This window comes from Cydia amplana, chromosome 6 (assembly GCF_948474715.1).
Source record: "Cydia amplana chromosome 6, ilCydAmpl1.1, whole genome shotgun sequence".
NCBI classification, from domain to species: domain Eukaryota; kingdom Metazoa; phylum Arthropoda; class Insecta; order Lepidoptera; family Tortricidae; genus Cydia; species Cydia amplana.
Window position 1 is genome coordinate 18458304 of NC_086074.1, and position 17776 is coordinate 18476079.

Here is a 17776-nt window from a genome sequence, read left to right on the forward strand (position 1 = left end):
TCACTATTTATGTTGTTATTAGCATAGTTATAGCTGTTGGTTCTCCACGTAAATAAATAAATTCGATTTCAATTTGTCCTTTTAAAAGGACATCGGGACAGAGATCATCAGAATGAACGGGAGTATACTTAAATAAAACACATCTGTTAGAAGTATCACTTTAATAGCTGGTCGGGCCTGTCGACGCAGTTGTTGTTCTTGGAGAGCAGCAGGCGGTCCGGGTCGAGCCGCAGTTCCTGCAGCAACGCGTAGATGTTGGCTCGCAGCTCCGCGCTCAGCTCGCGCCGCCGACCCAAGATCCAAAAGCGATCTGTAATAGAATTAGGTAAGTCATTATTACTGATCTTTGTCTTTTGCGCTTGCTTGGTTTTTGACATGCAGTGGAATGTTTTAACTGGAAATAATCACGCCTATTTCCCGGAGGGGTAGGCAGAGACCACGGATTTCGACTTGCTACGATCCTGACGTACCCCTTTCGCTTCCGTTACTTTCATAACATTCCTCATACACGCTCGCCGGTTTAAGGTGCAGGAATTCCCCGATCTGTTACTACTACCTACATTAATGAAACCATTATTTACGGATACTCACGCCTCGGCCCTGAGCGTGTTTTCCTGGGCCTTCGGATTGGTCTTATTTTGCTTGACAGCAGCGGGCCTCTGCGTATTCCACTTATCCCTACAATATAATAGGTAAGTATTTTAATTCCTTGGGGAACTTTGGATCTTTAGTAAATGTTTATACGTCGGATGATAAGTGCTCAAGGGCGTACTTTTGAATAACTTTGGTTTCAGGTCAGGTTTCTGAGCCAAACTGTCAATAGTGTCAATGCACTTTGCCTTGAAGAGTTAGGTAGGGCTCAACGATCGTTATGTATGGTGGCTGGCGCCAGGCGGCCGTTGGCAATAGTTTGTAGGTACTCACCCTTGTGCTTGATGGACACGGACGTGCACGACCACACGACGGAGTCGTAGTCGGTGAACAGAGGGCCAACCGCGAACCACGTCGACGTGTTGCCTCTCTGTCACACGTACGCATTTACAAGTGCGACAGAGAGGCAACACGTCGAACGTGCTGTACTGCCCCGCGCCTGGTAGCATTCTCTATGATGTAGTTGTCCACTCACCGTTGTGCATGATGGACACGGAGTTGCAGGACCACACGACGGCGAAGTGCTCGTAGTCGGTGAACAGTATGCTGTACTGCCCCGCGCCGGGTAACATTCGTCCTATGAGGTACGGCATGCGGTTATTGAGCTTGTAGCGGAAGGACGAGGAGCCGTTGTGGCTCGGGATGCCCACGCCGTAGGTTGTGGCTGGCGCTCCTGTCCTGCAGATATAAGGGAGCGGATGAAGTTATTGACTCTTCAAGTTTTTGGACTGTGTCATTAAGGTATATACAGAAAATTAACACATTGAGTGCCGAAAACCCGACTATCGGGTATTTTATGATTTCGTTCCCAGGCCGGACGAACCGATAGTCGGGATCATGGTACTAACAGCTTTATATGATGAAATTTTTGTGGCCTGGCGCGGATGTCTTGTTTGGCTAGGTGGCAATGAATGTGTTAAGGTGTAGATATCTATATTAGAAAAAGACACCTGGAAGGTTGTAACTGTTGAAACCGACTCTTTTGGATAGCATAGGTAGATTATCTACCGTAGATAGGTAACTATATTGTTTTAGGTAGTTGAAACTGTTGTAGGATGATTGGGAAATTAGTAACAGTTTCTCTTAATGTGGTTATTTATTGTTCCTGGCATGTGTTACGTACTTACCATCTATTGACAGTGGTGACGGCGATGAGATAGTACCCTCGCTCGTTCAGCGTCACATGAAGCTCGGTACAGCTGGCGGTCATCTCCATCAGGTAGAAGGAGCGTTCTATTTCGTACCATGTACCTGTCATCTGTGGGAACAAACATCACCGTCTTCGTCAGGGGTTACAGCGTTGACACAGTTAACAGACAATAAGCAGTGTCAGTATTGGAACGAGAAAAGGTTTACCAATGGCCAGTTAAGTGTATTGCTATTAGTTGTACATGATCCGTCCATCTTGATAAGTACCTACACCTCCGAAACATTAGCCTCATTCACTTTAAAAAGATTTTTCATACATAGGTACTGTTTTATGAAAGGCACAAGTCTGGCATTACAAATGTTTTGATTGTCATTTAAGCCCTGGGGCCTAAATGAATACCCTTTAATTCTAAGTTTGTTGAAAACTGTACCAATCTATTTCATATTTATGTAGATACCATGCAAGTGGTAAGGTTTTGTACTGAAACTATTATGTCTGGAACAAACGACATTGAAATTGAAATATATAAGGGTAATATCATAACTGTCAAATATCAATTCTTACGTTGTACCGACTAAAACGAGTTCAAGATTTCCCAGACGCATACAACGTAACAGCTACTTACGTACGCATGAGTGCCGCTTAAGTACATTACATTACGTACACTAGCGGGTCGCGACCTCCACCCTTTACCTATATTGCAACGCAATTACGCATAAGTGGGCACGGCTTGTTGTGGCGGGGCGCTATTGGATCGACGCCAATCCCTTGCAGGTGAATAAATCTACAAACACACGTCGGCAAGAATATGCACGACGCACTACGGGAACGGGATGGGTATCATATATAGGTCATCCATTGTGTAAATATAAATTATGTTGCATTACAATGTAGCTACACCCTCCTCATTTAGTTAATAACGCAATAATGTATTTTTTGCGTGACACCTACGCATGTTTTGAAAAAGAACTTTAGTCAAAAAACATACTTATCCATGTGATTGTTGTATGTTACCGAAATTTTAAAAAGGTAATATATAAGTATTACTCAAATATCGAGGCAATCGAAACTCTTACAATAAGTAATATTTTCAGTTAAAATTCCAATAAGTAACTACAGCATCCGGCTCGAAGGACCAGTGTTAAGCAGCTATAATGTCAACATTTGGATACAATTTTACGTATTTAAAAACTAAGTACCTATTCATTTCTATGCGCATAGCAACACATTGGGGTGTTTGATTGCATTTACAATTTTAAGGGTCAATGTATTTAAAACCACACAACCAATATGTCAATGACTTATGTTGTAGGCAGGCATGGATGACTGGGTAGTTTAATAGGTTCAAATATTGACAGAGATTGTGAGACTGGTGATTTCGTTATACAATGCCGAAAAACAACAATAACGCATGTGTCAAGTGGAAAAATACAAACGTGCAAATTAATGTTTACTTATTTGCATCCGAACGTTTGAATGTCGGTCATGACGTAGGTAATTAGGTAGGTACCCTGACCTGCCTATATTATAGAACATTAGGTAGAGCACTAATAAAATTGTAGCAGTAATTTAGGCCATCTGCAGTTTTTTTGGCTACATACAATTTACTATATATATCACAATCTCTCTCTCTCCTCAGCATTATTATTCCCATCTGATTGTGGGGTCTGCTTTTCTGGTCTTTCCTCTCCACTCCGCGCGATCGAACGTGTCGTCTACTGAAACGTCGCAGGCCCTCATGTCTTTTGCTATATTTACTATATCACAATGGAAAAATGAAATTCAGAGATCTACCTAAACCTGATAGAAAGCTAGGCTACTTAGACAATGGTTTGGATTGTGATTGATTTGAACGATATTATTCATGTAAATAATAAAGCGAAATACAAATATAATAGGATCGTACTTGACACCACTAGGTACACCGTTCACAAATCATACATTCTATCATAACAAACTGCGTACTTACCTTCTGTATTTCGAAGTTGGGCTGCTGCGGGTAGACGGGGCACATGCCAAGCTTCGTCCCCATCACCCCCACCGTGAGACTTGTCATCAACATGTTAAACAACCCGCGCACTCTGAAGTCCCCCATCACTTTTAAATTACTTACTACCTATAACTAACTTAGGAACTTTAGTCGAGCAAAAAAGGCGGAAATTATGTGATTTTACGAGCTAAATATGACTATCTCCCTTCAAAACGACGTGTGATTCAGAACTTTTTATTTACCGAACAAAATCAAGTAAGATTACATTAAAATCACACTTAAAATCGGCTTATTTTATAAAGTTAATTAAAGCCAGCAAAAATCCCTATCTTTAAATATTGAACGTGAAATTAAAATAAGCGCTTCTGAATTTAATATAACTTACAAAAAAACTGGGTAAAAACTGTTGACCGACTGAAACACACTGTCACCCCGTTTTATAATAGGTAAGGTCTAGTTTACGAGAGTGAAATTACAGCCTCTCGGATGTTTGTGAAACGATCGGGTTGTTTGTACAACATTGCGGCGCGCGCGACTGCCGCTGACGTCTGCGCCATTATTCAAATTGTACCGATTAAACATACGATGTGACGTGAGTTTACTCGTATAGGGAATTAGTTATGGAAGTTTGTCTGTTTACGAACTAAGGGTCGAAGCTGAATAAGTTTATTCGAGTGCTAAAGGGGCTTTCAGTAATGACGGACACGGACGGGTACGGTTGTGTTATGATTATGACCACCACTATACTGATAGCACCCGAATTAATGTGAACATTTTGATCTTACAGTGTATATGCGCAAAATGAAAGAGTTTGGAATGTTTATGTTAATCAAAAGTTAGCCTTTTTAAAAGAAACGACCGTTGATGGTCGACAGTCTTGATGTTGTTATGATTGGTCGCCTGAGCCGCCATATTCGTCACTTGGATTCTCCTGATTGGTTGGATCTCAGTGGTAGCTTATTCCTGCATGTGATTAGTACACGTGTGTGTATAGGTATTCACAAAAGAAGTCATATTACTAGTGTTTTATATTCTAAGCAAAAATAATATAATTTTTCAATAAAATTTCTCGGAATAAGTCCTGCATTATTTAAAAATTATACTTTCTGCCGGAAGTACTATATACATAATTGCATTTTTTAAAGTAAGTACTTTGTAATGACGATTAAATGCGAGTTTCAGTATTAGTTCTCAGTTTAGTACAATCGACAGATTGTCTTTCTGTGAAGTTTCTATTACGACTACCGTACATTTGTACTTGTACAAGTTACTAGGGGATTTAAAATTATAACGGACTTAATCTCAAACTCGACGCACATTTCCGAACAACAGTTTCTAAAGAAAAGCCACAAACGAAGCTAGTTTTCTCGTACGCGCCAGCCCACAGGTGACAATGCATAAGTCATCATAATATATTCCGGGAAGTTTTATATAACGACATTGCATATGCGTAGGGCGCTCGTGTCAACCGAGTTTCTTCAAGGTCCTACGAGTGAAACAAATGTTAAACAAGTCATATTATATATTTCATTTTCTCTTAACAATGAATTGTAACACAAACAAAATATACATAACATTATACCTATTATTAGTGACCTTGAATAAGCCCCCAATGGCCCCTTAAATGGCCTATGACTGTACTTTAAAAGGGCCAACTATTGAGTAGTTTACCCTGCTATTCAAACACTCGTTTAACGAGTTTATGAAGTGCGTCGTTTACACAAAAGCGTCACCGATATTATTAACATTTTAAACAATTTTACATTATCATAATATCTATTTGCATTTGAATAGGTATTTGTGCTTTAAACGGACTGGAATAGGCCCAACACAGACTGCAGTTTCGTTTGCATTTTGTTATAAAAAAATATGTATTAGGCCCTAGATACACTTGTAAGTTTTACTTACCTAAGTAGAGACACAGCTATACTAGAGAATGAGAGATGAATATCGTTATCTCATTCTAACAAATAGCTTTATCCCTACTTACGTAAGTAAAACTTACAAGTGTATCTCAGGCCTTACCTGTACCTATATGTTTTAGTGTGTTCATGACATAATTAATAGTGTAGTTCTAATAAACAAAAGTGTATTTTAACGAAATACTATGTTGGAGTTTAATAGGATACGGAGACTGCTTTAATACCATAAGTCAATAATATTATGTATTTTTAAATAATTGGCGACATTTATAAACATTCTTAGAAATGTGTGAAATGACACGTGTTGCCCTTTCACTTGCGCGTACTCGACCTAATTTGCATGTAACACAAGTTAACACAACCAAGGGGCCCTAATGTAGGTAACCGCCCCGTGTTGATCTTGTTTTGATTGTCAACCTTCACTCACTTTGTGTAAGGTCGAATTTTAATTAGCAAATACCGAAAAACATTCGGTTCGCTAATATGAGTAAAAAATAGATTTACATTATGTACTTTAAATTATTTAAGTAATACATCGATAATATCGATATTCTTATTTTCGGCATACCTACTATTTTATTTCAATGCACTAAACAGTATCAACAAATTAATTCCCATTGAATTCCAAAAACTTTAAAAAAACAACTGAGCGCCTACCGCGAACCACGTTCGACGTGTTGCCTCTCTGTCGCACTTGTAAATCCGTACGTAAGTGTGACAGGGAGGTAACACGTCGAACGTGGTTCGCGGTAGGCCCTTTGTCTCGAGGAGATGTCCAAGTATCAGTTACAAATATTAATAATATTATAATTCATCTGTATCTGTACAGTGTACTCAGATATATCACCGCGACAATAGAGGCGTGTTCAGATATTTGTGAGCACCTTGGCCGCTTCGATACATCTGATGGCGACTGTACTTACCTAAAACGTCAACAACGGTGTTATTTTAATAATTTTTAGATTATAGTCATGACGGATTCAAAACAGTCACACGGTAGCTATGATCGCACCTCAAATTAGTATCACATTTATGATAACAAACAACCACACTTTGTCAACACGCCACTGACAAAGTAAACTCGACTTTATCACTTGAATTTAAGGTCTAAATCAACATTTGATGTTCTTGTGAGGATATTGCAAACTTTGCTTACAAAACAAACATGATTTGAACACTGTAAACTTAAGGTTTAAATTAACACGGTGTTTATGTTTATATCACATGGGATAACGATATAGTCAACACATTGCTTGCAATGTAAATTGAACTCTAGCACTGTTCGAATAAAGTATAAAATATCACTTACGATTGAACGCGAGCTACGACGGAAACAGTCTCAAGGTAAAAACGACTTTAGCGGTTACCCATAAGGTTCGATTCACCACTTGATGTTGAGCGCGACGTCGGATTTTTCAACGGCGTGATAGGAGGTGTGCAACATCGCGCGCGCCTTGTCCGAGTCTCGCCCGTCTAGCCATTCAGTGTATAACCTGGAAGTATTATATATTACATATTTATCAAAAAAAATGAATATATAGTAGTATACGTAAACCAATTTTGTGAAAATAGTGCTTTAATCCAGACTGAACGTAGATAGTATATTCATATAGGCTGCGTTTCCAATGTTTCCATCATATATGTGTGAGGATGCGTAGCGAGCTTAGCGAGGGATGTGTTTGAATGTTTGCCGACTAGAGCAGCACTGAGCGAGGATACGAGTAAGTAAATGAAGAGATCCTATTGGTACTTAACAAATGTATCCCTCGCTACGCATGAAGATGCGTAGCGAGCGATGTGCGAAGGCACATCTCTGGTGGAAACGTAGCCTTAGGGATTTTTTTGTAAAGAGGATATTTGTTTCAGCAGATAAATTAACTCAAACATCTCCAAAACGGATCGGTCTTGCGGTTTTCTGTAAAGTAATTAAAGGAATGTAATATTTTAAACTCTCGCGTCTTGTACACATATTTAATTACACGAACGGGTCTACCGCGTTATAGTTTCATTGTTTTTACCTTAAATTCCGACGTTCAGCCTAGCGTGTATAAAAAAACCGGCCAAGTGCGAGTCGGACTCGCGCACGGAGGGTTCCGCACCATCAACAAAAAATAGAGCAAACACAAGCAAAAAAACGGTCACCCATCCAAGTACTGACCCCGCCCGACGTTGCTTAACTTCGGTCAAAAATCACGTTTGTTGTATGGGAGCTCCACTTAAATCTTTATTTTATTCTGTTTTTAGTATTTGTTGTTATAGCGGCAACAGAAATACATCATCTGTGAAAATTTCAACTGTCTAGCTATCACGGTTCGTGAGATACAGCCTGGTGACAGACGGACGGACGGACAGCGGAGTCTTAGTAATAGGGTCCCGTTTTTACCCTTAGGGTACGGAACCCTAAAAAGCTTGATTGTCGTTACCTCCGAACCAGTTTGTTATCAGCGGGCACGGAGACGGGCAGGCCCCGGTACAGCCTCTCGAGGTTGGCCACCAACTCGCGCCCGCTCTCGCCGGCCGCGGGCCGCACCTGCGCACCGCCGTTCAGGCAACCTGTCAACGATGGGGGCTCATATTGGTAGAAATGTGTGCACAACTTGAAACTATTGTTTCTTGGGGCACGAGATCAAGAGAAGTTTTGTAATAGTTATGTGTTTTTTTGTTTATTAGCAATATATTTAAAAAAAAGCAGTAGCTATCAGGGCTGTGAGTCTATTCATAAATTACGTCATCTAGTTTTAACGCCCCCCATAAAATCATCCAAAAATCATGCTTCGAATGACCCCGTTTCCTCCTACCGTAGTTTTAAAGATCTAAGCATACATAGGGACAGATAGACAGCGGAGAGCGACTTTGTTTTATACTATGTACTTAGTGAAGAATTGGCTGGCTACAGTTCCTCAATTCACTATGAAAGAGGCAGCTGACAATGGCGTAGGCGTGAACTAATCGAGCCGTGGGCGTAACCACATTAGCGAGGCCTTTTTCTATGTGTATTCCCAAGGTACCTAATAAAAAGGTTGGCTTTGCGAGGCCTCTCTAAGTGCGATGGCCGCCCTAAGCTAAGTGGGAGGGTAGTTTCACCCCCGCCCAGCCCATCGACACCCCATACTATGATAACTTAGGAACGTACTTGTTACCAACGTTGAGGCATAGTAAATAATCTTATCGAATTAAAATGACTGCTGTTGCATTTTGGTAGCACATACCATACTTGCTTTCAAACCTAGACGTATTATACCTACTTTTCTTTAGGTTGGTATGATCGGTAAAACGTCTACCGTCATTCTAAATTGTCGTGAAAGCGGTTATGTTACGTGTTTATTTTTGTGTTTAGACTAAATAACTTTAGCTTTTATTCAAATGGGGGGCAAATCTTTAAGAAAATGTGAAGTTTGTGGGGTCAGGCGTGTAAGAAAACTTACTTCTGATATATTTTTGGCAAGATTTCCCCTTGATTCGAACAGGTCGGTAAACTGATGTTTTTGTGCGATATTTTCATTTTGAGTCGTTACCAGATACTAATTTAATTAGTTTGGAGTAGTTTTTATCGTTTACAATCCTTGATTAAAACGAAAACATTCTGTGAATAGATTCTTCTTGTAAAAAACTAGGTAACCTAAGACACAAATAGTGTGCGAACAACTTATCGATAATCCCTTTATTTCAGATATCGACTATACTATGGGTAAAGATAACAGGTAATGAGGATTTGGAATATTTACCTATACAAAGGCTGAATGAAACTCCAACCTCTGAATATCTACAAGTGAATGTAAATAAGCCTGACAGCTTTTTCCCTTTGTGGGAACTTGGAGTTCACAGCCTTCACAGGCAAGACTCAGTGTTTGCAGGAGTGCTCTAAAAGTAGATTGTAGCTTTAGTTACGTTCATAAGCGTATTGTAATATGCCTTCGTAAATATAAAACTATCTGTATCTTATCTTTATTATGTAAAATAAAATTATTTTTATGTTTTGCATTTATTTTATTAATCCACCTGATTCTCAATATTTACTTTTACAGTAGTACAGTACAACAGCACGTATCGCACATTAATCGATATCGATAAACAGTAGTTACCGGAAGTGTCGAGCCCTAGCGTTGTTTTTTTTGTGATGGCAGTATTGACATTTATTTGGTGTGTTGGCACAATGTACGTTCTTAATTCGGTTTAAGGCTTGTTCGAGAGTGCCGACTCTTAAAACGTAGTGATTTAATACTCTTTGCCCCCGCCTAGCTACGCCATTGGCTGACGATCACGTTTCAATAGTCGTATCAGTAAGGGGAATCATCATCATCATTGGCCTTAAAGTCTATTACAGACTATTGAAACAGTGTCAGGTAGGGCGACAACGTTTTTCGTGGAAGGGGAATAGACACAGAGTAACTGAGTAACGATTTTAACTTTACTCATGAAGGCAACATAAGTAATGTTTACCTGAAGGACACGCCATGACCTCTACGTAGTGGTACTGTGATTTTCCTCGCTTCATCTTCTGCACCAGGTTCTGTATGTTGCGGAACCCGTTGGCGATCGCGAACCGAAGAACCTCCACGCCGTCCTTTTCTAGTGTCACTTCTCGAAAATCTGGGTTTCTGCAAAAATAGGATGCTAGATTTGTCTACAAAGACAGTCACGTAATATTTTTGGGATTTAGTTGATTGACGCCGGTGACTGAATATTCGTTGTTTGACGCCAGATATTAGACATAGAAGTAGGTGGTGGCGAGATTACGAAGTGGCTAACAAGGGTGGCGAAGACTCTCGGCTCGAGAGACTGTGAGCGTAAGTATTTTAGAATATACAAATACAAACAAATACAAATAATTTATTGAGAAAAGTATAGTACAGTGGTTGCTCTTAAAGACTAATAATTTATAAAGACAAGTGATTTACAAATGCCTGAACTAGGATTCCCTGTGTTTCAGGCAGCAAAGGTCAATATTAATTATTTATTACTTATTCACTTAATAATAATATAGGTCCATAGTTCGTTTTTTTAGCATTAGAAAGAAGGTAAGCGATCTTACCATGTCTTTTAATTGAAAAACGCTTTTTAATAATCAGTAACTATTACTTATGAAAGCAGAAGAATATAAATGATCATATTAGATTCATAATTGTTACATATTTGTCGTGACTTATTTTTAAAACATGTTTTTCAATTAAAAGACACATCAAGATTGTTTACCTTTTTTTTAATGCTAAAAAAACGAACTATATACCTAAATACGATTTTTATAAGTGTTGAAGCACATAAGTTACTAATCCAGATAGCATATAGCAAGTAATGTAAATATGGGTCGCGATGGCTAGCTTGCGTCAGCGGGGTCAGCGTTTCACAACGTATCGTGTTCACGTCCATTGTTCGTAGGAACCGTCTAGAAGCGCGCAATGCAGCGGATACGTAGGCGTTGCTCTTGACTTCGAGAATGCCAAAACACACCCCTGTATCATATTGGTGTCCGGAAAAAAAATGTCCGTCGTTTTGTTTTTGCCAGAAGCATTTTCCATGTAAAAGCCAAAAGGGTTAGATAAGTCACACTATTGGAAATTCGATACCTTTTAAAGATGATATACGGATATTATAATGAAGAATCCAGAGGAAAAACGAACAGTTAATCCAATCCGTCTTTTGCTATTTTGCTAAATTCAACACATTTGCCATGATTTATAGCAGGGTGTTGGACCCGCCCCAGTTAACGCTAGTGTGTTAAATTAGTAGTATAGTACTGCTAATTTACCCAACACACTGGAATTGAAACCACAACACACATTGAGACCTACCCCCAGAATACATTTAGAATTTCGCCAGTCGGGGGGCCAATGCGGCGTCGCCCTCAACTTGATTATTAGCTCTTTTGTTTTAAATCACTACTAACCTTAAGTTCCTATATTGCATGTATTAAAATTTAATTTAATAACATAATAATTTTCAGTCTAACACATGTGCTGGACTAAAAATTTAGGTTAGGTACTACAACATTTGCGCATCGTTTAATTACGATAGAATACTGGACATTTTTCTACAAGAACATCCTGTAACTATAATTAAGTATTCTTGCAAATAAATGATATTGATTGATTGATTGATATAAACCAGGTCCGCCTTAGTGTCCCCGAACAGCTGTTCAGCAGCGTACAGGAAGATGTGGTACAGGAAGATTTTTGCCAGTCGGGGGCCAAATGGGGCGTCGCCCTCAACTTGATTATTAGCTCTTTTGTTTTAAATCACTACTAACCTCAAATTCTTATAAACCAGGTCCGCCTTAGTGTCCCCGAACAGGTGTTCAGCAGCGTAGAGGAAGATGTGGTCCGCGTAGCCGCCCGAGCCGGAGCCGGCGTGTGCGCGGAGCCCCGCGCCGGGCGGCTCCCCCCACGGCCAGTCCAGGCCCGACAGCGGCGCGGCGCACAGCTCGGTCAGACCCAACATCTGTTCCAACTCGACTGTTGAACATGTACGGCGTTATTCATAAACGTCTGCTATAGTTTGTAGCTTTCTAATAGACCCCTAAGGCTAATCCTATTGTCTATTGTTAAGAAAAACCGCTCGTGCCACGTGCCACAACCACCTGCATAAAAAATCGGTACTTCAGTTACTGAGTGCCGGCGAGTCGAACGCTATAGAACCAGTCTAAAATGTGTCATCGAGACGCGTAACAAAGGCGCGTTATCGGAGAGCGCACCTACACTGGTTTTTTGAGCGTTGGACTAGCCCGCGCTCAGGTGCCAAATAGAATAATTATGACCCTTTTTTGCAGGTAAGTAGCACGTGCGGTTTTACTGAACAATAGACAATAGGATTAGCCTTCGGGGTCTATTAGAAAGCTACAAACTATAACTTAATCGGTTAATATCTGGGTGACCGAGCTTCGCTCGGAAAACATATAATAACTCGGAAATGCGCGTTTTCCCTGAGATAAGACCTAGCTAGATCGATTTTTCGCCCCCGAAAACCCCTATATACCAAATTTCATCGAAATCGTTAGAGCCGTTTCCGAGATCCCCGAAATATATATAAATAAATAAATAAACAAGAATTGCTCGTTTAAAGGTATTAGATTGTATCTCATGAGTCATGAACCGTGATAGCTTAACAGTTGAAATTTTCACAGATGATGTATTTCTGTTGCCGCTATAACAACAAATACTAAACAGTGCGGAACCCTCGGTGGGCGGGTCCGACTCGCACTTATCCGGTTTTTAAAAAAACACTTACGGCGTTATTCATAATCGTTTGCTAAGTTAATCAGCTGATGATCGTCGTTTGTCCCTCTATATGGCATAACAACAGATAGGGACAAACGAAGATCCGGAAGATCATCTGCTGATTAAGTTAGCAGCCGTTTATGAATAACGCCATTAATCTTTTTTTAATTAAGGAATAACGAGGAATATATTCTGATTTAAACTTTCACGATTTTTACACATTATTAAATTGTACAACGGGACTTAATCGCGTATCGAAGTTTTAAGATTTACCTCCGACGAACAGTCTTCTCCGAGACCACGGGGACAACGCCGTCCTCGAAACGTCGGAGGTAGGAGGTAGGTCTTATATACGCGATTAAGTCCCGTTGTACAATTTAATAATGAGAAATATATTGTCTGATAAACCATTATGTCGGTAAAAAAGGCAGCAAATTTTAACAAGGTTCGATCCCTCCTTTTTCTGCCGCCGAATTGTTTTGCTATAGACCGATATAAAAAGTATCGAGATGGAATTTAAATACCACTAACGTCATATCAGTGTATGCGTGGCCGCTCTCTAAGCGGAGCGCATAGCGACTAGTGCTTGATTCTATAAATGCATTTTTCTCTTTGCTACTACTTTGTACCTTAAAATTTTATTGTAGTTAGAAATTGACCTTAAGGGGCCCACAGATTACCAGTTCGCCGGCACGATATCAACCTGTCAGTTATTCGGAACTATCACCTTTTGCGTTTAACTGACAGGCTGATATCGTCCGGCGAACCTGAGGGCCCCTTTATTAACAATCGGCAACACCTTTTACCTAATAGGTCAAAAATAACGTATAATTTTTTTTATAGCCTATATTTGTGTCCCACTGCTGGGCAAAGGCCTCCCGTCTTTCGCCACTCGTCACGGCTTTGTGCATGCTCCCGCCAGTCGCCACAGAATGAGGCCAGGTCGTTTCGCCATCTCATTTTTGGTCTGCCTCTGCCTCGGGTGATAAAAATAAATAAATAAATAACGTATCATATCACTCACTGGCAGTAATCACACAGTCGACGTCTTGGCAGTTGGTGAAGTCGCATAGTCTACTGAGGGGACTTGGTGGTACATATGCACCCACACCACACACACTAAATACTCAGTCACTTACTAGCTGTAATGACACAGTCGACGTCATGGCAGTTGGTGAGGTCGCTGTAGAAGTCCTCCCTGGAAGCCTCCAGCTTCTTGTCGTAGCACGGCATCACCGTGACGTGGTACACCTCGCCGGGGCTCACCTCGCGGCGAGAGGCGAGGAGTCGCTTCACGAGCGAGCCCATGGTCTGCTGAGGGGACTTGGTGGTCGAGATGTGGGGGAGGATGAAGGTGCCGTGGGTCTTTTCGGCGTAGCATACCCAGCCTGTGGGAGAAAAATGTGATCGTGATAATCATGGTTTAAATATATTTCACCTTAGTGCTATTTATGAACAAGTGTGCTACAGTTTAATTCTTACATTATGCATATATCCACCTACGTTTACGTAGACCGCAAGGTCACCACACCATGGCTATGTAAGTGGGTTCTGCAACCCGAGCAGCTTTATTCAGTTGCATGCTACACCATTGTCCACTACATTAGGTACAAGTGGTACAACAACGAGAAGACGTGTGCCTCGCTCAAGGGAAGCGCACGCCCGGTCACGTTCACTAGGGCGTAGCACGCCTTCACAGACCGAGCTACATCCATTTAGTAGGGAAGTGATCTTTGTCTACAATTAACATAGGTAATGTGTCATCGATTGAACAGTAAAAGCATCAAGTCTTATTAAAATAAACGATTCGACAACAATGATTATATCGACGCTAACGTTGGCGGGCTCATAGCTCCCTTCGATAACAGCAACCCACGTTCAGAAATCTGTCCAACAACACCTCGTCATCTAAGAAGTTGCCTTACCTGGACAAGAGCTGGCCAGCATGGGTAGATGGCGCGCCGTGGGCTCGTGCTGCTGGTTCTGGTACCGCTGGAGGAACTCCTGCTGCGCTTCCAGCAGCACCAGGTCCTCGGCCACCGTCATGTCTAAGACTAGGTCTGCGCCTAGCTTCTTGAAGTAACCTGCAAAACTATCGCAGTCAAAAAAAATTGAAATTCAATACAAGATTTGAACTGGCGCAGCGCGCCCGATTTGGGATTATGATTTTGTGGCTTAGTACAAAATCTCGGTCCCATAGTTCACCAAATTCCATTTCTAAAATAGTTATTTACGATACAAGCGCGGAAAGTAGGAAATGCCCTTCGGTCGTGTTTTAAATCGACACGAGTTGCGAATTATCTATTCGCACGTGTATCGTACAACGTTTTCCAGTACATATGGCCCTTTAAACTTTCGACATAGACACGGAAAGTGCTCATTCGCGCCCTAGCGCGGAAAAGTACTTATTCTTAACACATCAGATAAATTTGCCACGCTTCTGTTAATATTGTCACTACAAATCAGGAAAAATAGAAAACCTGCTAATCTGCCAGCCGCCTCCTCGGGCTCCAATTTGTATCGCGCTGCGAGCGACAGCACGGGCTGCGGCGACAGGGAGATCACGATCACGCTCACGTCTTGGGTCACGCCTTTGCTGTCTGTGTGTTTGCGCTCGGAGAACACCCTGGAATACATAGTTCTTTATACTGAGTTCTTACCTTAGGCCAGGAGTCACCAAATGGCGGGCCATTGGCTGCCAGGGGTGGACCAATGGTGGGCGCATCCAGACCACCAACCTATTTTTTTTCTTGCTTATTTAATAAACTCGAGGAGAAACGGACTGTGATGATCATTTTATTTTAAGAACCGGACCCCTAAAGAAACTTACTAGTGAGCCCTGCCTTAGGCCCTGGTCTCTGGTTGGTGGAGTATGCTGCATACAATGAATACAATGTTGCATTGTATGGGAAGGTGGCAACACTATTTTACTATGTTACATTGTTTGTACACAATGTATGTGTTTACAACTATATATGTCTGGCAGATGTTATATTATACATTGGATTTTCTATTTTATTGTAACAAATACAAATAACTTTATTTTGCATGAAATATGGTACAAAAGATGGTCAGACAATGGTATACATAAGTAACACATATTTCACCAGCATCTGGCACAATCATAAAGTCTACCTTTAGTGACAAGCTCTTGGTATTAATTTTATTATGTTGGTCTTAAATTAGTAAATCAAATGAGTTATGTATATTTTACCTGTACATTCATTGGAATTCGAACACAACATCATTGAAAGTATAACTAAGCAAGATAAAACAGTAACTTATTTCATTTACATTAAAATAATGTGGAACTTACTAACTAGTTTATTTGTGTATGCGTCACTTGTAAGTTGTAGAAATTACACAATTGTTTTAATTTTTCTTTCATCAAATTCTTTTGATCAAAAGTGTACTCTTGTATTTGTAGAAACTTGGTTTTGATACTGATTCGTAAACAATTAGAGGATTTATAAACATGCTTTATAGCATTAAAAATGAATGGATTCACGTAGCAATGAAACCCTTCTTTAACACATTCATTGCCACCCAGCCAAACACGACATCCGCGCCAGACTTAAAAAATATCGTCATGTAAAGCTGTAGTGCCACGATCCCAACTATTGGGTCTTCCGGCCTGGGAACGAATTCATAAAATACCCTATAGTCGACTTTTTCGGCACTTAATGTGTTAATTACTCACTTTAGCAACTCCTCCTGACTTTGCCGCGTGACTAATACACTCTCTGCAGAAGTGATGCACCCGCTGCAGGCGAGGCAGTCAGCCAACGTGATCTCCACCTTTTGAAGCTTCTGCTCCCTCCCTTCACTGATATCAAAGTATCCATCGGCACCTATCTTGATTTTGGCACCAGTTTTGGTTTTTGGTTTCTCAATCTTTACTGGTTTTATGCATTCCTGGTGAAAAATGAAAACTTATGGTAATATTTTAACTATAAGGCCAAAGCTGATCATGAATAAATTTAATATCTTTGCAAAATTTATATCTAATGAGTGTAGGAAAAATTTAAACATACGTGTTTCTATTTGGTTCAGTGTGTTTAATTTACTTAATTACCTATGATGATCCCTCCGGCCGATTTAGACCATGGTGCAACTATGAACCGAATAAATTTTAAAATCTCATAAATAATCTTGTTGGAACTATAGTCGACTAACGATGACTAGTTTTTTTAGTTCTATTTAGTCCCAAACCTAAACTTTATTGTTGGTGTTTATTTACACATATCAACTATAAATAAATGAAACCGCGGGTCCAGTGTGCCGAACTGCCTGCAGGTATACTACTGTAGTTAAATAAGTAGATACAACATATCAGCTCTTAATAATAATTATAATAAAGCTCCAAGGTGAGTAAAAAACAGTGAAAAAGGAAGTTATAGGTTACCTGCGACGGAGTAATGAAATCGTCGAGATCGGTGAGCTGGAGGGCACCGCTGAAGCGAGACGCCATTTCTTAGTACTGATTAGGAGTTTAGATTGTTTCCTGAATAGTCTAATAATCACTTTACATAATATTTTGTACTGTTTTGCATACAGATACAGACGATTCAGTCCCATTCGCAATCCATGACATTTCAAACTGACAGTGACTGGCTGTCAGATATGGATGTCATTATGAAAATTCCATAACTATGGCGGTTTTATAATGAGCTCGAACAGCGTACACCGGAAGTAATTTAAAATGCGGATACGGAAATTACACATTAACCGCCAAATTCAAAGAATACCTATTTATATAATGAGATCGATTTTGAAATTTTGAGATGAAATAGAAATTTAAAAACGATTAATAAATTGCGAATTTAAATGAACCTAAGTTAGGTACTTCTAT

At 40.2% G+C, this 17776-nt stretch overlaps 2 protein-coding genes across 2 annotated transcripts; both read right to left on the minus strand.

Moving 5' to 3' along the window:
- Window positions 1–128: 128 nt before the first annotated feature.
- On the minus strand, window positions 129–4004 carry LOC134649019 (apolipoprotein D-like). Its single transcript, XM_063503709.1, has 4 exons — window positions 3771–4004; window positions 1779–1909; window positions 1127–1329; window positions 129–310 (listed from the first exon to the last, which is right to left on the minus strand). The coding sequence occupies exons 1-4, from the start codon at window positions 3894–3896 to the stop codon at window positions 156–158; spliced, it is 615 nt and encodes a 204-aa protein (XP_063359779.1). The 5' UTR covers window positions 3897–4004; the 3' UTR covers window positions 129–155.
- Window positions 4005–7064: 3060 nt separating this feature from the next.
- Window positions 7065–17495, minus strand: LOC134649020 (probable cytosolic Fe-S cluster assembly factor GI11683). The gene is made up of 9 exons (XM_063503710.1): window positions 17330–17495; window positions 16625–16839; window positions 15405–15550; window positions 14850–15008; window positions 14064–14312; window positions 11958–12162; window positions 10154–10311; window positions 8137–8266; window positions 7065–7206 (listed from the first exon to the last, which is right to left on the minus strand). Exons 1-9 carry the CDS (start codon window positions 17393–17395, stop codon window positions 7095–7097), a joined length of 1440 nt encoding a protein of 479 aa, XP_063359780.1. The 5' UTR covers window positions 17396–17495; the 3' UTR covers window positions 7065–7094.
- Window positions 17496–17776: the final 281 nt, after the last annotated feature.

Coding starts and splice junctions, on each gene's coding strand:
- LOC134649019 (XM_063503709.1), bottom strand. CDS start 3,896: ATGGGGGACTTCAGAGTGCGCGGGTTGTTTAACATGTTGATGACAAGT. Junction 1,910..3,770: donor CCAACTTCGAAATACAGAAG/GTAAGTACGCAG, acceptor TTGTTCCCACAG/ATGACAGGTACATGGTACGA. Junction 311..1,126: donor CGTGTCCATCATGCACAACG/GTGAGTGGACAA, acceptor ATTCTATTACAG/ATCGCTTTTGGATCTTGGGT.
- LOC134649020 (XM_063503710.1), bottom strand. CDS start 17,395: ATGGCGTCTCGCTTCAGCGGTGCCCTCCAGCTCACCGATCTCGACGAT. Junction 15,551..16,624: donor AGTCAGGAGGAGTTGCTAAA/GTGAGTAATTAA, acceptor TATGTATTCCAG/GGTGTTCTCCGAGCGCAAAC. Junction 14,313..14,849: donor GCTGGCCAGCTCTTGTCCAG/GTAAGGCAACTT, acceptor TTTCTCCCACAG/GCTGGGTATGCTACGCCGAA.